Consider the following 22051-nt stretch of genomic DNA (forward strand, 5'->3'; position numbering starts at 1 on the left):
GTGAAGTGTGCTACACCCCTGGTCGTTTCACCACAGAGGAAAGCAGCAGAAAGTCGACTGGAGTTCAAGAGAGCGGGGCCTAGAAGCTATCCTTCTGCGCTGCGTTGCGTGCATGGCTTCCTTCTGCCGGTGGTCTCGTTCAGGATCCGAAAATACAATTTAAAATATTTTGCACACTTATTCCGAGTGTGCCACTGGTTACGGTCCCGCATTCCAATGGTGGCACGAGTGCCTAGGGTTGCCGACCCCTTTTGTAGGCTTTCCAATAATTACAAAGTTTATCCAATAGCCGCGTTCACACCGCAGTACTTTACCCACTTTAGTTACGATATAGTTCTGAAATGTCGCGTTCACACCAAAAAGAGCCGGAACTAGAATTAGTTCATCAGAACCTTTTTACCCCCTTTTCCCTCCCTGCTAGAGAGCAGGGACTGAAAAGGGGGTAAAAAGGTTCCTATGTCTGATTGGCTGGGCGGAATGCAAACCATGCCCCGTAAAACTCCCAAAAAGGTTTTGTGAAGCCGCCATTTTATTATCCTCGCATTAGCATTATTAGCATTAGCATTAGCCCAGCGCAGAAACGCAGAGACTAACTTATGGCAACACAAAATAAAACATGGGAGCGGTGGAGATGAGGAGGTGTCGGTGTTCTGGCGATTTACTCTGAAGGCTTCAGTAGAAGCTGCTGGGACTCCCAGCAGCTTCTACTGAAGCCAGTCCCCAACTCCGGGGACTTCTGGGAAGTTCATGAGAACTAAAGAGTTCTCATGAACTAAGTTCTGATGAACCTTTGTGGGAAAAGTACTACGGTGTGAAAGCGCCTAATGATTAAATGTCTTAATGTTCATTTAAGGTGTAGTTTTTCCATTGTACTGCTTCTCAACATACAATACCTTTTAAATAATAGCATCAAACACTTGGTGACATCTGCTTCAGAAGGGTAAGGTAGTATATAAATAAACTTTACTTCCTAACATTTCTATATACTCGTGAATAATTCATCCCGTCTCGTTTGAAGCTCATTAAATCAAACACACAGCCAATCACACGCCAGTTCACCTGTCAGGTGACAACACTTCTTTCCTCTTTCACCACAGCGTTAGAGACGAGGGGTGATGTGTTTACATGCCGTTTGATTTATTTTCAGTTTCATTAGCTCGACCTTATCGCTGTCTGTCCTCTGGTTTCTCCTTGTCTTGTTTTCTTTCTGTCGGCTCAGTTCTTTTAAAAAGCATCTCCTTGCCTCGCTGCACACTTTCTTTGAAGCCGAGTAAATAAAAGACACACATTTAAAGCGCCTCGCCCCAAAAACCAACAGAGAATTGGAAGAAGAGAAGAAGTGTTGACAAAGGATAAGCTGTGATGTTTAAAATGTCACCCTAAGACTTTGAGGTATAACAATGTGACAGAAAGTTAAAAAATAACTATGTTATTGAAATAAAGAAGCTTCATTTCCTACTTTCTTTAAAATAAACGGATGACTTGCAAGGCTTTTCTTTTGGCATGATGTATTCAACGAGAAATCAAGATGTCAGAAAAGAATACATATAAGCAGAACATTTACAATATCTTTCTCAGTTCAGCGAGGCCATGAGGAGGAGGTTCATAGAGTCCTTTTCAAATAGAGATTTTATTTGTAATCATTGGTTTCACATTACTCTGTGCTCTCTGACCAGAGTCCTGTAGTGGTTGATCATCCACGACCACAACTACCTTCTAAGGCGCCGATACTTAACAGGGCCTTTTAAAATAGAAGCACAAGTACAACAGTCTGACCTCCAAGCTTGTATCATCGAAACTCATAAAAAGCAGCTAATTTCAAGAGGTACAAATATCTGCTTTCTGCTTTCTTTGGTTCAGTGTTCATTTCGTCAACGAAGACTATGACGAAAAATGTTCGTCAACAAACTTTTTTACACGACTAAGACGAGACGATGACGGCCTAAAAGTAGATTCTGGATAATAAAAACTATGAGGAAATGTATATTTAGTTTTTGTTGACGAGACGAGACGGGACTAAGGTGTTAATGGTGGACTATCGGACATTCAAAATGCAGGGTATTTTCCCCTAAGTGTCCGTCTTTTCTGTCAAAATGTATCTTACGTTTCTAACTTGCAATATCGTTATTTCCGCTCTCTTCACTCCAGAAGAGCGATCTCCCTGGGTCTCTCTGTGTGCGGGGGGCGGGGCCTAACTCTCTCTCTCTCTCTCTCTGTGCGGGGGGCGGGGCCTAACTCTCTCTCTCTCTGTGTGCGGGGGGCGGGGCCTAACAGACACTCTGCAGCGGCGCAAACACAGATTTTTAAGAGTAGCAGTACCGTTAAAAACCTTAACGATACCCATCCCTAGATATTACATAAGTGAAGTGTTAAGAGAGTGAAATGTTGCTTTATGAATTCCAACACTTGATACTGTCACCTTGATTCCAATTTCAGATTCCTGTATTTGCTGAATTAGTTTAAAAAGAGAAAACATTTTGACTAAAAGTTGACTAAAATGTAATGATTTTTCATCGACTAAAACTGGATAAAAAGGACTACAATGTGACTAAGGGTGCATTCACACCTAATGGTCCTCTCCTCAGCTGCGCACCAGACGACAGTTTGTTACATTGCTTCATTTTTCAGAAGGTTTGCGTTCACACAAAACTCAAACAGACTATAAACTTTAAACACAAGTCATGTGCACGGAAATGCTGTTCAACCATTGTTCAGACATTAAGGGGGTAAAAACGCAAATCCTGGCAATTTCTACCGACGCCTCCGCCATGGAGCATCGGCACTTTCGGCAGGTTATTCTCATGCTGCTGTTAATCTGGAGATCAACAGACACTAGCGGCCCGCGCATATGATTATATAATCAGACAGCGTCCGTTAAAAAACATTATAACACATATAATGAGACGTTCTGCAGTCAGGAGGGCGTTTCACCGACGACAGGTGTTCTTACTTTTATGTAGCTGACGGAGAATTTTTACTTTACACGGCACTGTTCAACACTTCATTCTGCTTCACTCTTTAACCAAACAACCGCGGATGTCTTGAAAGACTCTTTCGCTAAAGATTTTGAAGATATCCGCGTTCTTGTGACACGTAAATACTGCGCTTCCTATGTTTTGGTGCGGACTGCGTTCACACCAGCAATGAACCGCTCCAGAGTTCACAAGCAAGCGGTCCGAGAACACCTCTGTTAGTGGACCAGAGTCCGGTTGTTTAGTTCACTTCAGAGGTCTCGGACTGCGTTCACACCGACCCAAACGAACCGCACCAAGCGGCTAAACGCACCAGGGTTCGATTCAACCGGACTATACAAGGCGGGTGTGAACGCACCCTAAAACTCATAACCATTTTCGTCTAAAGACTAAATCAAAAATAGCTGCCAAAATGAACACTGCTTTGGTTGCACCTTTGGCACTTAGCTGTCTATTTACAATGTAGGAGCAAAAATGCTTGTTTTGCCTTTGCTTATTATTTATATTATTATCTTCATTACACCACCTTTAATTCTTATTGGTTATCACTTCCGGCAATTGTCCCGTTGGTGTGGATTATTGGTTTTTAGGTCACCTGTTGGATGCCGGTTTTGGTGTATGACGTAGAGGAGAGGGTGAATTGTGTGGTCCGGAGTTACATATTGTTTTGCAACTTTATTAAACATTGAAGTCTAACTGACTACGGACTCTTGTGTTGAACGAGTCACAGCGAAGAGTACGTTTTAGCCTCTCAGCGGTTCAGGGAGTTTTTGCTGCTAGATAAACATACATGTGAACGAAAAGGCTAACAACAAAAAAACACATTAAGAAAAACCCTCACACGTACAGACCAAGGGACAGGAAGTGTGAAGATGTCACTTCAGGGTTTGAGGACTCACTGTAGAATTGAACAGATTCAGAAGTGAAACACAATGTTTGTTTCCTCTCTGAATATCAAGAGTGTGACTTGTACAAACACTGTCTGCTGTTTAAAGAGAATCGTTGTTTAATGCTTTTAGAAACACCAGAAAGCTTCAAAACAGGCCACCGATTCTTAAAGGCTCGAGCTAGAGAGCTGATTGGTGGCCCAGGGATTTCTTGCTGTATATTTCATTATATTTCTAAGAATTCTCAGTTTCCCTGCATGTTAAAAAAACAAAATAAATAAATAAGTCACCAGCGTGTAACACTGTGGAACGCTGCCTGCTTCTGAACGCAGCTCTGCAGGATCAAACCGCGTCTGATTCCATCAACTGAGCAGAGAAGCTAAAAGCACAACAACATCACAAGTAAACAGAATCTTTACAGGCGGCAAGTGAACGCCTCGAGACCACGAAGAGCGCCCGAACGCAGCCTCGTGAGACTTTACAACGCCAGAAAAGAAAGAGTTCAGCTTCAGCTACAACAAACAGCGTCAGTCATCAGCAGCAGACACCTCGGGAACTCCGGTGGAACACAAACGAGTCGGAATGAAAGGGGAGGGGGAACACAAGGCTTTTGGCGAGAAACCGAGCGGGTCAGATTGATTGTAAATGTCAGCTACGGTACAGAAACATGACAGCGAGAGCTACAGAGGAAAGAACAACAGGTACAAAAAGAGGGGAGCTGCTGAAGTATTGATGGCGGAGAAAGTGGGTCGATAAAACAGCGAAGAGCATAAACTCCAGAGGTGATGAATAAACCATAATGTGAATGAAATATGAATGATGAAAAGGTGGAAAAGCAGGTGAAGTAAAACTAGAAGAGTGCTATTTCAGGAGGAACTTATGGAGGTGTGGAGCGAGGACATGAAGAACAGAAGGACTTTCTAAAGGCCTGGAGAAATCAAGCTCCACAAAACAAACATGTTCAGAGGCTTACGAGATGTGGGGATTATAAATGCAAAGGTTATCTTCAGGGTGGCAGCAGAGTAAAGGTCAGGGTCGAACTTTTAAAGTGTAGTTTCCCAATTCGACCTTTTGGCGGCCGACTGAAGAAGTCGTTCAACCCTAGATATGAAATGCAAAGCGTGCATTATGTAATTTAATCATCCGCGGTGCATTCAAATCCTTCCCTTTCAACAGCTCAAGGTTCAAGGTTCTTTATTTGTCATACGAACATAGCGACAGAGTAGTTATGTCGATGAAAATCTTAGGTCACAGGCTTCTCCAACAGTGCAACACAATAATACAGAAAAACAGAAAAATATAGTGCAAGTAAATATTAAAAAGTAAATACAAAAAGAAAAATAGTTTTAAAAAAGCAAGCTATTGGAATGATATATTAGAGCAGGGGTGTCAAACTCAATTTCATCACGAGCCACATTAGCATCATGGTTGCACTCAAAGGGCCGGTTGTAACTTTATAAATATATAATATATATATAAAATAATGTATTATATTACATTATTGCCTCTGAATTGGATTGTTATCGGATAGGGTAATAACTAACTATGTTTGAAAGCAGAAGTCTAGGGCAAATAATTGCAAGTCTCTTCAGTGCGCATGTCACAAAACGAGATGCATTGTGGGACATGTAGTTTATGGACAACCAGCTTCTGTAAAGCGGCATGTAACTGTATAATAAACGTATTATATTCTTTGCAAGCTCTTGCGGGGCCACATAAAATGAAGTCGCGGGCCGGATTTGGCCCCCGGGCCTTGAGTTTGACACCCCTGTATTAGAGAAATAGATAAGTAGTTACTAAGTAGCAGATGAATGTTATGGATGTTGTTTCACAGTTCAGGTGTTTAACAGTCTTATTGCCTGTGGGATAAAACTGTCTCTGAGTCTGTTGGTTTTAGTTCGCATGCTGCGTTAACGCCTGCCAGACGGCAGCAGACTGAACAGCTGATATTTAATAGATGACACGGCTTGTGCGAGAAACAGCTGACACTTGAAAAAAGTTGGGTTTTAATGAGGCTGTCCAACAACATCATCTGGGATCCAAAGCATGCTCTGAACAGAGAATCTGAACTGCTACCATCTAATGGAGATTCAATAAAGAAGCATCCTTTGTGCTCCAGTCAGTCCTCTCAGTGAACACAGAGCTGAATCCAGATCAGATGCACGCTGAAGGCTCTTTGAGCAGCTTTTCTCTCACTGATCCTGCTGTTATGTTCCATGTTTGTTTCTCATGTATTGTGTCTTGGTATTTGTCTGATGATGTTACACGTGGAGCTGGAGAAGCCACTAGAAAAAATGATGTTTGCTTGAGAAGAAAAGTTGGTTTTGGGAAAAATGTATTATTTGGTCAAACTTAATTGGACAGAGAGAGCGGTCTCACAATTATTCTACACAGATCGGCATTTTGCAACACAGGTTTGAACTTGTAGCCTATAGTCGAATTAAGTAGCACAAGGACAACACGACCACGAAAGAAAGTTGTGCATTTATCTGGGAATTTGCATGGGGAAGAGCAGCGGCAACTAAATCAATATCGAATTCTCTGAACAGATATTACGGCCAAATACAAATCCTATGAGGTCACGGGCGTAGAGTGCATCAGCTACAAAGAGCAGTTGATTCAAACTGTTTCATATTCCAGTCTTAAGTCAAATGTTACATTATAAAAACACTTGACGCTCACTGACCTGTTGTTGCTCTTGGCTTCCTGAGAGTACAGGAAGTGCTCCTGGTGGACGGTGATGTAATGCGTGGGGAGCTGCTCTGATTGGTTCTTGCTGATGGTCACGATTGGGTATCCCATCTGCAGAGTCCACTTGTCCATCATCTGTCCAATGTCGATCTCCAGACCCTCTGAACGCATGGCCTAGAAAGAAAAAAACCATAACGAGGTATGAATAAGAAATGAGCACTAACTTACACCAATGAATCAGTGGTTACATTATTTAAAAGGTCATTAACCATCTATAATAACGTGGTATCGATAAAAAGCCCAAAGTCACTCCCTTAGAGAACGATGAGTAAATTGGGGCTCTGATTGGCTGGCAGCTCGTTAAAAAGGCTGTCTGACTTCCACTAACGAGGAAGAATCCAATCAAACAGAAAAAAAAAATCCGGAAGCTTCCTATATGCAGGACAAACGAGGAAAACAACCTCGCCTCTACCTGTCAATCACGTCACCATGGCAACAGGACTTCTTTTCTGTCTCTTTCTCATCAAGCCGGTCTTAACGAGCATCTCTCCGGCCTTCATTACCGGCGCTGCGTTAAATTATGAATGGCCTCTATAAGTCTGGCTGCTTCCTCTAAAGAGCTGCAGGTTTCAAACCCCCTGCTGTGAAGCAAGGCATTAACACTGCATGATGAGAGGTGTTGCTACCCAGAAGCCTTTGAGCCAAGGGAAGGGTTGATGGTTCAATTCACTTTTTATAATCTTTGTGCTTTAATGCTTTTCATGTATCCTGTAAAGCACTTTGAATTGCCATGTGCTGAAGGAATAAACGTGCATTTGGGTCAGGGTTTATGTTACTAACCGTGACCCTGGTTCTTTAGCTATAGTTTGTTGTCAATACCTTTGTCATTAATTACGAAGAAGAATCCAATCAAATAGACTTTTTTTTTTCAGAGGAAGCTTTAATTTTGTATTTAAATCTCTTGTATTTCTATACCTGTCTTATCATATTAGTCCATTGGAGCTCTGATTGGCTGGCAGCTCGTTAGAAAAGCGGTTTCTAATATTACGGACATCACTGACGAATATTAATCAAATCCTACTTTTTTTGTTTTTCCAGAAACATTCTTATTTAAGACCTGTCTATTCTATACCTATTGTGTTTTTCTGTAAAGCACTTTGAATTGCTGTGTAGTTGAAATGTGTTTCAGGGTTTAGGTTACTAACCGAAACCCTGAATCTATAACTATATTTTTGCAATAGCTAGTCATCACTTACGAAGAAGACATAATTGTATACCTGTCTTATCATATTCCTGCTTGATTAGAGAACACAATTAGTCAATTAGAGCTCTGATTGGCTGGCTGAAACATTCATATATTATTTACCTGTCTCATCGTATTTCAGCTTGTTCTCATTTGTATTATCGTGGCTTTTAATTGTTGTTATGCGTATTCTAATTTAATTGTAATAATGTGTTTTTTGGAGTTTATTTAATGCTTTTCTGTAAAGTACTTTGATGAGCTGTGAAAATAAACTTGTCTTGGGGTTAGGGTTTAGGTTACTAACCGTAACCCTGGTTCTATAATTATATTTTGATGCAAACTCCTTTGTATTTTGTAGAAATTATTGTAAAATTATTGAATTGTTAAGATCTACCACAACATTGGAATTGTAAAGTGCAATTTATATTATACTTATTTGTATGCGTTTAGCCCTCATTCATAAGTAGATCATTTTGAGAGTATGGTGTTGTTTCTTTGACAAAGCGATCCTAATGTTTATTGAAGGATTTTACCTGAGTCAGTTTGCTCCACAGGTCGTCTCGGGCTGCGTTTCCATACATGTGACTCAGCAGATAATCCTGGAAACAAAATAGATGAATACACAGAGATGAGAAACAGCATGTGACAGGAAATGACAGCTTTTAGTCACTTCAGTGTTTTGGATTAAAATGTCTGTCGTACCAAACAACATTTTCTCTTTTGCACATATTACATAAAAAGTGTAAATGTCATGCATATTAAAGAGAGGGATGTGCAAGTGACATGTCTGTTTCCTCTTGAAAAACTTTTCAAAGCACATTTAAAAAGCGTTAAGTGTTGGAAATGATGTGTGTTTAAGTCTCAGTGACACGACGTGTCAGGGGTGCAGTGAGTCTCAAAGAGAGTCTCAGTTCAAAAGACCTGCAGCGACGTGTGTGTGTGTGTGTGTGTGTGTGTGTGTGTGTGTGTGTGTGTGTGTGTGTGTGTGTGTCTGTGTGGTTTCATCACTGTGGTGGGTTGTGGGTCATAAAAGCTCAGGGATGTTGGTAGGATTTATAATACAACTGGAAAAAAGAAGCCAGAGATCACACAAGACACCTGCTGAGCAAAAAGCGCTAATCTCTGTGTGTGTGTGTGTGTGTGTGTGTGTCAGTCAGCGTGTGTGTGGAGGTAGATAAGCTAAGAAGCTCTTTATTCGATCAAGATGACACACGTGATAACAACTCAGAGTGTGTGTGACTCTCACCTTCACTTAATCTGATAAGAACAGAAATAAAACACCACACACACACACACAGACACACACACACACACACACACACACACACACACACACACACACACACACACACACACACACACACACACACACACACACACACACACACACACACACACACACACACACACACACACACACACACACACACACACACACACACACACACACACACACACACACACACACACACACACACACACACACACACACACACACACACACACACTGATCCGACACACACACAGGTTTAGCAGCATGATACACATGGACCGTCTGATAAGGTGTTCTGTGAGATAGAGATATGTGTGAGCGGTAATAATTTAATTAGAATAAATTGAGATATTAATGGAGGTGACATGTATTACTGGCTGGTAATGAGGAAAACCTTTCACACATTTAAAGAGCAACTTCCAGGTTAGAGACACCTGTGAATAAATGTGTAGGAAAATGATGAATACACTAGATTTTCAAAAAATAATAATATAAAAGATATACAGAAATATACACTACAGTGACATCTGGCGTCGTTTTTGTAAGAAATGTTCAGTTCCGCATAAAAAAGCCTCGGCACGTGACCTCCCGCGTGTGACGTAACACGGGGGACACAAGGGGGAGAGCGGCCGGTGTAACGTATTAATAAACATGGATCCCAATGCTAGTTTCGACACAGAAGAAGTTGAACATGAATATTCAAATGCATATGACGGACCACAACCTTATAATTATGAGCCTGCTAGGCGTCCAAGAGACCAGGAGCAGCCAAGGATTAGAAGAAATAACGGCCATCGGAGAGAAATGGAGCTGTGGTGTGAGGAGAACCAGTGGAGAACTGGGCAGCTGTCTTAGTGAGTGACCGGCGTTAGCTCCAGAATGTTAGCTAACGTCACATCACAACATTGTGAAGTTAGCTATCATATATCAGGCTATAACTAAAGTAGCATTGATAATATAGTAACGTTACTGGCAGGACTGTTGATACTGATCCATAACAGAAACGAATGCGCAAGTATCAGCCGTATCTCGCGTTACCTTATGCAACTCCACACTACGGTGCTGTGTACCGGAGGGGAGACGCGAGATACGGCTGATACTTGACGATCTGGCGGAGAAAGGTTGTGGAGCCTCCGTTGATATGCCGTTGTAAATGGCTTGATGGAAAGCAGGTGTGTAGTCGGGGAGGGTGCACAGCTGATTGCAGCAGGTGAGTGGAGGTTGAGCCGGGAGCCAGGAGTGACAGCCACCACGCACACACAAACAACACAGACAGGGGGAAACAAACAAACACAAAGGAGACGGCTGGAGCAGTACAGCCACCACAGCGTTACCTAATGCAACTCCACACTACGTCTTAGGTGCCGTGTACCGGAGGGGAGAGAGAGAGAGCAGGGAAGGGGTGGGGGGAGAGAAGTAATACGGTTTCCTGATAAAGCTGTGGAGAGTATGTGCTGCAGGGAGGTGGATGCACAACGCACCCAGGAACGAACGCTAGCTCCGGTCCTTTTTACTGTGGACTCGATGTCCTGACAGGCTGGTATTTGTGCAACCTGCACAAACACAATACTGCACCATGATTACAAATGGTGAAATACAATGTAAAACTACCGGAAAATACCAGCTCCTTAAAACACCAACTCAACTCAACTCCACTATACCCGCGGTCAGAGAGCGGAGATGTGTCCCCTGTGTGATGTAATATGAGGCGTTTGACGTATGACCTTAAAAAAAAAACGTTTTTAAGAGCAGAGCTCAAAATTGCTCCTTTCCCTCTGAATTCCTGCCCTTATGTCTCGTAAAACATATCAAATCCTGCATTCACATTTTTAATTGTAATTTTCAAGCAAGTTTAAGCATAAATGTAGAAAGAATAAAAACCTGCAAGATGATCTTTAAGGGTCATTTGAATTAATATTTTATATTTATAATATCACATATTTACACGTAATTTATTTATGTATTTTATTATCTACATTTTCAGACTTTTACAAATATAAATATATTTTTTTAGCTCAGTTTAAAGAAGTATTATAGCTTAATTATTGTTTAAATATCATAAATCATTAATTTGGTTAATAATAATGAGCCAGTTGCAGAAAGAAATATTCAGAGAGCTAAACGAAATCAAATGTATTCAGGCAGCAAGTTGTGTGATGTACTACTTAGCACCTTGTGGCCTATATGGTCCTGTAACACACACACACACACACACACACACACACACACACACACACACACACACACACACACACACACACACACACACACACACACACACACACACACACACACACACACACACACACACACACACACACACACACACACACACACACACACACACACACACACACACACACACACACACACACACACACACACACACACACACACACACACACACACACACACACACACACACACACACACACACACACACACACACACACACACACGATCAGCAGTGTTTTATATAGCATCGTGTTTTCACTGTGTTCCAGTTCACTGCCTGACAAAAAATCCGGACATAGTGTGTGTGAAAGTGTGTGTGTGTGTGTGTGTGTGTGTGTATGTGTATGTGTATGTGTATGTGTATGTGTGTGTGTGTGTGTGTGTGTGTGTGTGTGTGTGTGTGTGTGTGTGTGTGTGTGTGTGTGTGTGTGTGTGTGTGTGTGTGTGTGTGTGTGTGTGTGTGTGTGTGTGTGTGTAATGAACAAAATCTATATTTAACCCACTTTCACCTTGCATCATATTACATCATTTTTACAATATCCAGCGACTGTTTGCCCGTTTTGTGGATTCAAATCATTTCTGTAAAATAAACGCCTAATGTAATGTTGCTGCCCCGATGAATTACCACAGAGATGTTTAGCAGATACACACAACTAAACGGAAAATAATGCATTAACTGATGTTGTTATATCTGCTCTGTTCTCTAACACTCATTAGGCTCCCAAAGTTCCGGAACACAGTGACATCACTACGGAACACTCACGCTGCTATTGGCTAGCGCTCCAACACAATGTACGTGATAGGCTAAGGGGGCGAAACTACAGAGACACTACATACATACTTTAAAGTAGACACACTACATTCTGATATACACCTGAACATCAGCAGGAGAGGACTCTTTAAAGTAGAGACACTACATACTGATATACACCTGAACATCAGCAGGAGAGGACTCTTTAAAGTAGAGACCCTACATACTGATATACACCTGAACATCAGCAGGAGAGGACTCTTTAAAGTAGAGACACTACATACTGATATACACCTGAACATCAGCAGGAGAGAACTCTTTAAAGTAGAGACACTACATACTGATATACACCTGAACATCAGCAGAAGAGGACTCTTTAAAGTAGAGACACTACATACTGATATACACCTGAACATCAGCAGGAGAGGACTCTTTAAAGTAGAGACACTACATACTGATATAAACCTGAACATCAGCAGGAGAGGACTCTTTAAAGTAGAGACACTACATACTGATATACACCTGAACATCAGCAGGAGAGGACTCTTTAAAGTCGAGACACTACATACTGATATACACCTGAACATCAGCAGGAGAGGACTCTTTAAAGTAGAGACACTACATACTGATATACACCTGAACACCAGCAGGAGAGGACTCTTTAAAGTAGAGACACTACATACTGATATACACCTGAACATCAGCAGGAGAGGACTCTTTAAAGTAGAGACACTACATACTGATATACACCTGAACATCAGCAGGAGAGGACTCTTTAAAGTAGAGACACTACATACTGATATACACCTGAACATCAGCAGGAGAGGACTCTTTAAAGTAGAGACACTACATACTGATATAAACCTGAACATCAGCAGGAGAGGACTCTTTAAAGTAGAGACACTACATACTGATATACACCTGAACATCAGCAGGAGAGGACTCTTTAAAGTCGAGACACTACATACTGATATACACCTGAACATCAGCAGGAGAGGACTCTTTAAAGTAGAGACACTACATACTGATATACACCTGAACACCAGCAGGAGAGGACTCTTTAAAGTAGAGACACTACATACTGATATACACCTGAACATCAGCAGGAGAGGACTCTTTAAAGTAGAGACACTACATACTGATATACACCTGAACACCAGCAGGAGAGGACTCTTTAAAGTAGAGACACTACATACTGATATACACCTGAACATCAGCAGGAGAGGACTCTTTAAAGTAGAGACACTACATACTGATATACACCTGAACACCAGCAGGAGAGGACTCTTTAAAGTAGAGACACTACATACTGATATACACCTGAACATCAGCAGGAGAGGACTCTTTAAAGTAGAGACACTACATACTGATATACACCTGAACATCAGCAGGAGAGGACTCTTTAAAGTAGAGACACTACATACTGATATACACCTGAACATCAGCAGGAGAGGACTCTTTAAAGTAGAGACACTACATACTGATATAAACCTGAACATCAGCAGGAGAGGACTCTTTAAAGTAGAGACACTACATACTGATATACACCTGAACACCAGCAGGAGAGGACTCTTTAAAGTAGAGACACTACATACTGATATACACCTGAACATCAGCAGGAGAGGACTCTTTAAAGTAGAGACACTACATACTGATATACACCTGAACATCAGCAGGAGAGGACTCTTTAAAGTAGAGACACTACATACTGATATACACCTGAACATCAGCAGGAGAGGACTCTTTAAAGTAGAGACACTACATACTGATATACACCTGAACATCAGCAGGAGAGGACTCTTTAAAGTAGAGACACTACATACTGATATACACCTGAACATCAGCAGGAGAGGACTCTTTAAAGTAGAGACACTACATACTGATATACACCTGAACATCAGCAGGAGAGGACTCTTTAAAGTAGAGACACTACATACTGATATACACCTGAACATCAGCAGGAGAGGACTCTTTAAAGTCGAGACACTACATACTGATATACACCTGAACACCAGCAGGAGAGGACTCTTTAAAGTAGAGACACTGCATACTGATATACACCTGAACACCAGCAGGAGAGGACTCTTTAAAGTAGAGACACTACATACTGATATACACCTGAACATCAGCAGGAGGGGACTCTTTAAAGTAGAGACACTACATACTGATATACACCTGAACATCAGCAGGAGAGGACTCTTTAAAGTAGAGACACTACATACTGATATACACCTGAAAATCAGCAGGAGAGGACTCTTTAAAGTAGAGACACTACATACTGATATACACCTGAACATCAGCAGGAGAGGACTCTTTAAAGTAGAGACACTACATACTGATATACACCTGAACATCAGCAGGAGAGGACTCTTTAAAGTAGAGACACTACATACTGATATACACCTGAACATCAGTAGGAGAGGACTCTTTAAAGTAGATACACTACATACTGATATACACCTGACCATCAGCAGGAGAGGACTCTTTAAAGTAGAGACACTACATACTGATATACACCTGAACATCAGCAGGAGAGGACTCTTTAAAGTAGAGACACTACATATTGATATACACCTGAACATCAGCAGGAGAGGACTCTTTAAAGTAGAGACACTACATACTGATATACACCTGAACATCAGCAGCTTTTTGAACATTAAAGCATGGAGACATGTCACAAATAATAAAAATATGTCACCTTAAATGGCTTGTTGCTTCCACTCTGAGTCGTGTTTCATCATTTTCAAACCCAGCGCGGCTTTTCTGCAGTTTATTGGACTTTAAACTTCCCTAAGTAAACCCAAATTGAGATGAAAACTGTATTTCAGAGGAGCTGAAGGTACCTCATTAAACTGGAATTGGATTTTCTCATATTTTGCAAACATCACTAAACCTCTGAAAACACTTCCTGCAGCAGGATTTACATTTTATGATTTTTAGGAAAAGAGGGTTTAGATTAGATGAGCGTAAAGTGGGAAATGAAATCAGGTTTCCAGCTGAAAGTGTGAAAAGCAGTAAAGTGCATGTTAATGTGCATATACTGTGTATAGTGATATATATAATTCAAAAGCAAGAGGTGGATATAAATAAAGAAGATCTACATTATTAACAGTCAGCACATATCCTGGATACCTCATGGTCTTTTTCCAATATATTTACACCATCTTCTTTTACATTTGGATCATTTGGATCAATTTGACTCGTTACAGTGCAGAAAAAAGCTTTGAATTGCATTTAGAAAGCGCAAAAACTAAAATATGATTGTATCAGTATAGAAAATGTGGAAGCTGTATTGGGGTCTGATAGAAGGGGTAACTTGTATTTATGATTATAGTATTTAGAAAATACTTGCTACAGTCATAAATACTTTTGAAGCAGCTTGCCCCTAAAATCCATTTAGTCACTTCTATCTGTATATTCAGGAAGCTCCAAACGGTCAGGGTTTAGCCAAATATTACACACACACACACACACACACACACACACACACACACACACACACACACACACACACACACACACACACACACACACACACACACACACACACACACACACACACACACACACACACACACACACACACACACACACACACACACACACACACACACACACACACACACACACACACACACACACACACACACACACACACACACACACACCTATCTGAACCTCTGTATGCACAGCTGGAGGATGTTTACTTACATTGAGTCCTCTCTGAAACAGCGTCTGTCCCATCACGTTAGCCAGCATCCGGATCAACGCCGCCCCCTGCAGGGAGCGAAGGAAACACACTTTAAAACACAACAACAAACAAACTCATTGGGGATCGCTGCAGCTGTTGTGTCGGATTGGAAACATGTCTTGATTTAGGAGTAAACCCTAGCATGGAGAAACACACTTTTAAATCACAAAGAAACTTGCTTTTAATTATTATGCGACACTCTGAATGTGATGTTTAGCTGTAAAAGTGTACTGGCTAACTAGCTTGTTAGCTTGGAAAACATTGGAAACATGTCTTGACTTGGGAGTAAACCCTAGCATGGAGAAACACACTTTCATAAACAATACCTCACTAAAATATGCTTTCAATTATTAACGCTACTCAGTTTGTTTGGGATTGTTTGGATTATTTCTTCTGTTGCATGGACTCGCAAAATATCTTGACTCTTGAGGTAACCCCAGAGTCCTGCATCGGGTCGGGTGCCCGCGGGTGACCCGCAAAAAAGGTGATTCGCGGGTGGTACTTTTTCAAACGCTTTTTTCCGGGTTCGGTTCTGGGTAAAACAAAGAGGATGCGGGTCGGGTTGCGGGTGTTGCATAATAAATATATTTAAATAATAATAATTTAGTTTAATGTTTAAATCCTCAGACCTCTCCCCCGCGGGACCGCGCATAATCATAACCCCTGCAGCAATCTGCTGCTGAGCGCGCCACATTCAAAATGGCTGAGGTGAAGCTCTCTAGCGGAGAATACAGCATTTTCAATAACACTTCCTCAAGAGCGAAATCCAACGTCTGGGAGGCTTTTGGTGTCATCCTAGATGGAGAGAATAACCAACATCCCACGCTTTTTGAGACAAATATGCTGCGTGTGTTAATAATTGCACGTTTTCACTGCTCATATATATGCGGGTTCGGGTCGGTTTGCGGATCCTGTGCTGACGGGTCGGGTCGGGTTGCGGAACTAATTGGCAATATGTGCGGGTAGCGGGGCGGGTTCGGTATTGCACGTCGCGTGTGCGGGGCGGGAGCGGGTCTTGAAAATCAGACCCGTGCAGGACTCTGGGTAACCCTAACCCCAGAACAAGAAAGACACTTAAATTAGTATGTGACATTCCTCCATTAATTTATTTGGGAATGTTTAAAAACGTGTTTAAACTCTGAATGTGATGTTTTGTTTTTCAGTTTTTAGCAGTTACACAAAACTGCCTAAACGTTTACTGGCTACGTAGCTTGTTAGCTTGCAAGTTAAATGAACTAGTCCTTAAGTTAAATGTATGCTATTAGAAGGTATCTGGAACCCTGATCCTAATCCCGATTCAGAATCAATTTAATACATTTGGATGACACCTACTTTTTTGTATGCGATCCAGTCAAAGACACGGTCGATATCCTCCGCCTGCGCCACTTCCTGGGAGATCGGGTGGGAGGAGTTAAGGCCGTCCAATAGCATCACCTCATGGAGGACATCCGTCAGGAAGCGCTGTTTCTCCTGAAAACACACAAACAGGGACTTTGTGTTGACGTTCATTCTCTGGAGGCTAACACTTTACATTTCTAACCTCATTTTAACCATAACAAGGGAGCCAGATTTCGTCCCCTTATGGTTGGTTAGTCCCTGCAACGTTGGTGTGTGAGCTGGTCATTGGTCCCCACAATGTTGGTGATAATATCTAAATTGTTTTGAGTTTTTCTTCCAGTTCAGCCTTACATTAAATCCACACAAAGACAGGGGATCTAGTGCAGATGTGTGTCTCCATATAGTAGCTGTTCAAATGCAATTATGGTCATATCCCATCGAATCCCAGGTCAAATATAATATATATAAAACAAATGTTTCCCTCTGTATAGTTTATGTTCTGATTTTATGTAAACCGTCTTTGAGCATTAGGAAAAGCACAATACAAATCCCATGTATTATTATTATTATTATTATTATTATTATTATTATTATTATTAATAAATGAAGTTTAGAGGGACATATCGTTTTTAGTAATCGTAATGTTACGTTAAATAATCTTGTGTCTTGTCTTAAAACTCGTCCTTGTTGATGTTGCATGTGGAGCTGCTGGGATGCAAGAAACATTTCAGACAGTAAATGATTATCATATCGTACATGCACAACCATTGCAAAGAAGCAGCTTTGGCAAACGCAATCTTAGATCTCAGGCACCTTCCAACCATTAACCTATAAAGTAAAAATATGGGTCTAAAATGTTAGATATTCGTTTTTAAATACAGAAAATAACAAACAAGAAACAAATGAACAGATTGTTTTCCCCATAATGTCTTTTGTTTACCATAAAACATGCTTTACCCTAAAAAAGGGACCTGGATATCTGTCTCCATATTTTGGAGCTGGTTGAAACAGTATTGGTTTTTACAAAGTGATTGAAAATCTTCAGAACATTTTTTGGCTGATGGTGTTTGATTTTCTTCCAGCTCAGATTTTGCCAGACTTTAATTAAATATTTTATTATTTTTGGCAAAACAAAGTTGGTGAACAAACTGTAATTTAGCGGAGCAGTTGGTTGAGTAAACAGAGGTTTAGATGTATAATTAAACGGGTTAATCCTTATTTATTGTAATCTTGTTTTCACATTTATTCCCATGATTATTTCCCTAACCGGTTTCCTCATTGTATCCGATCTTTTCCTTACTTTTTCTTTTATATTTCCTGTTCTACTTCCTCTCTTTTCCCCGTCTTACTGCGTCCGCTTCTTCTCATTACTCCTTTTCATACTTCCTCTCCTCTCCTCTCTTGTTTCAGGTTTCTAATATACATCGGCAAACATGTCGAGCTGTAACGAGCTCGGTCTAAATTACCCCCGGGATCAGGCTAAATCCGGAGAAGCATGGCTATGTCTAATTCATGGATTACAATGTTTACTATGGAGATTTGGTTTTAATGAACCTCTATCTAGTTAAGCAATAGAATTGTAGACTTATTAAATTTTAGTCGGTAATGAACTGACTGAACAGGAACTTCTTTTTAATTAACAGTTTCTGCTGGGATCTGGCTAATTCCTGGTCCGGCGTGGCTCAAAGTTGTTTATTAAGTAGATTTGATTTTAATGAATATAAATCCAGTCAAACAAAAGTTTCAATAAGATTTAAATTGGTTATGAACAGCATAAATCAGGCCTTAGATTTTACACTGTCTGCTGGGATCGGGCTATTTCTTGGCAGGTGGGTGGACTTGTTGAATAATATACTTTAAATTAATCTGAAATTAAGAATACACATAGAAAATGTAAAGAAATCTGGCTAATTCTTGGTCCAGTGGGGCTCAACTTGTTTATCAACATTAAAATGCAAAATGTAGATGTTACAGAGTGGATCATGCTACTTCTTGGAAGATGAGTTGACTTGCATGAAATGGATTTCGTTGAGCTGACTTTAAGAATATGCAAAGAAATGTTTAAAGTACTATTCTGTGTTTCAGAAACTTCAGCATGTCCACATGTTGAAGGTTTTTAAGGTAGTCTGAAGATGTTTTCCCAGTACTAAAAGTACATCTGCATTTCCTAATTTAAAACCACATGTTAATTAGGCTCTTGTGTTTTTTTACAGCAGGACACACTGCCGAATTGAACCCGATGTATTCCTCAAATTCTTTGACCTTTTTGACCTTTGTATCTGTCTCTGCTTTATATTGCCCTGTTAGTCCATGCTAAGTCATTGTGTTTGAATTAGATCAGCCATTCTCCCTATGACACAGCACTGGTCTGGGCAGTCTAATGTATTTTACATAAAAACAAGTATATTGTGGAGCTCTCTCGTACTCCGCTCACTGAACACACACCATTAGCATTAGAGAGTGTCTGCTTCTCACTTCTAATGGGCCATTGGTGTGTCATCGTCCCGCTCAGACCTGCATTAAGATGCGTCTCTGCATGCGTCTCCAGAGACTACTTGTGTTCAGATCCCGCTCTATATGCAAATAAACACACACTACATTTGTGTATGCAGAGAATGCTGAGAGCTGTTTCTAACCAGTGGAGATGGCAATGCAAATCAAAAGCGTGTAACTGTGAGGTTTGTCGTGATACAGCTGCTGGAATATTGTTAGCAAGACGATGGGTGGAAAATAATAATCAGTCCAGTGTCGTAACGGTTTCTGAGAGCCTGGCAGTATAAGAATAAAGTCAGGAAACTCTGATGTGAATTATATTCATCATGTGCTTTTCAGACTGGATGGTAGATAATCTCCTGGCTTTAGGATCTTGATCTTGTAGCCCTGGGGTTTAAGTAGATGGAAATGTATACTGGCTGAATAAATGCGAATTGGCCCTTCAATAGTGTTTTTATTGGTCAGACAGTTTATAGATTTGTTATCTTCACAGTCATCTGTATTGTGTCTAACTCTGTAATGCTTGTTTATTTATATTTCTTTTAGATGTGTAGATGTTAGAATGGTTTCTTTCTACTCTTGTAATGCCTTGTTTTGATTTTGCAAATTGGGATTAATAAAGTACTTCTTATCTTATCTTAACCACCAGTTAACCAGTTAACTGAAAAGCCCATCGCAAACAAGCAATATAAAAGCAATACCTGGCAGACCTAAAGGAGCTTTTGGTGCATAAAGGAAGGAAGGAAAGAATAGATAGATAGATAGATAGATGGATAGATACTTAGATAGATAGATAGATAGATAGATGGATAGATACTTAGATAGATAGATAGATAGATACTTTATTGATCCCAATTTGGGAAATTCTTTCTTCCGAATAATACAATTATAATACAATGCTTAAAATACTTAAGTTAGTCTGATTGCTTGTTTTACTCCTGAACTTGGGTCCTCTGATAGGCGCTATATAAATCTAAGTTATTATTATTATTATTAAAAAAACTGGAAAAGAGAATTAACAATTAAAAATAAAATGAAACAATTTGAAATATTATATCTAATATAAACAATATAATGGCCATTATCCGTCTTAGAATTCAGGCACGTAGCCTTTTGGAAAATGCACGCACTGTAATGAACAAGAATCCTTCCAACATGAACCAATAGTAGAAAAGTAAAGTTGACAAATGACATTAACACAACAGAAGGGTAGAGAAGACAGGCTTGAATCCTATTGGTTGGCCTGCCTGTTGCATACTTGTTGAACCACACCCACTTCTCCTTAAGTGTGCATAAGATCATCAACACCTCCAATCTGCAGGTCTCCACAGAGAGATGACGCACATCAACAGAGAGAGTTCACACCAGATCCGCCTGATGAGGGCGAGCGGGAAGTCAGCGCACGAGATCCAGAGACATTTCAAAAGCCTGGGAATCGAAGTGTCTCTGAGGACGGTCAGATATCACTTCAAAGAGAGACAGCCGCGCAGCTCGTGGCCCAGGAAACTGCACCGGTAAGAGCGAACAACTTGTAGAGAAACAATTTAAAATGTTGATGTTGTCAAACCAATCGGATGCTCTGATACTTAAATATAAATACATGTTATCATCCTGAAACAAAAAGTCGTAACGTTTTGTTTGGCCGTTCCTACAGTAAATAGAGAAAATGATATATATAATATTTGTGCGTAGAAGAAATAGAAAGGGAGAAATATTTAAGGTATTCCAATTTTAGAAATACTGTAAAATAATATGTAGAAGTGAATTTAAAAACAAGAGGTCAGAGCAACCAGAGACATGCAGACATGTTGGCTTAGAATGACCCAGAGCTTTGTTTGGTATCATAACTATTCATATTGGTTTTGCTTTAAGAATTTCACGAACGCTTCTGGTATCTTATATTCTTTAAATAGATAATCCAGCTCTAGCCATCAAACATTGGTTTCTGTGTCTCTGTAAAGCAGAAATCCTCTCATAGTGACCTACAATTCAAATATTAGGGAGTTGAGATGACAAGAAATACTATGATGGCACTTTTGAGTCTCTTGAACTGTAACTGTAACTGAACTATCTGTCAGGTAAACAGTTTGTTTCCTGTCTGAGCTAACAGAAGTGAATCTTAACAGGAATAACTTTTAGAAAAACATTCTCTGCATTGCAGGGTCATCAAAGCCTCTGAAACGGTACAGGCTCCTTTGTCAGAAACACTTATCACTATGACTTTTAGAGAAACACTTTCATAAGATATTTGTGTTGAAATATTTTGGATAGTAGCATTAAATTCAAAGCAATAAACTATGATAAGTCAGAACAGCAAAAAAGAAGATATAATTGCTTAAAAAAAGACTAAAGACCAACTTATTTTGTATTTATTTTGTGTTTGGTTTAAGGGCCAGAGTACAAGTCAATATGTGGGG

At 40.3% G+C, this 22051-nt stretch overlaps 1 protein-coding gene across 1 annotated transcript in view; it reads right to left on the reverse strand.

Moving 5' to 3' along the window:
• The window catches only part of trhde.1 (thyrotropin releasing hormone degrading enzyme, tandem duplicate 1), a 179564-nt gene that overhangs the window by 41161 nt on the left and 116352 nt on the right, over positions 1-22051 (reverse strand). The window contains exons 8-11 of the mRNA XM_079656583.1: positions 17136-17273; positions 15764-15829; positions 8327-8392; positions 6546-6724 (exon numbers count right to left, since the gene is read on the reverse strand). Coding sequence (XP_079512709.1) covers positions 6546-6724; positions 8327-8392; positions 15764-15829; positions 17136-17273 — 449 coding nt within the window. The remainder of the gene's footprint in view (positions 1-6545; positions 6725-8326; positions 8393-15763; positions 15830-17135; positions 17274-22051) is intronic.

Source organism: Notothenia rossii (genome assembly GCF_949606895.1).
Source record: "Notothenia rossii genome assembly, chromosome: 10".
In the NCBI taxonomy this organism is placed as follows: domain Eukaryota; kingdom Metazoa; phylum Chordata; class Actinopteri; order Perciformes; family Nototheniidae; genus Notothenia; species Notothenia rossii.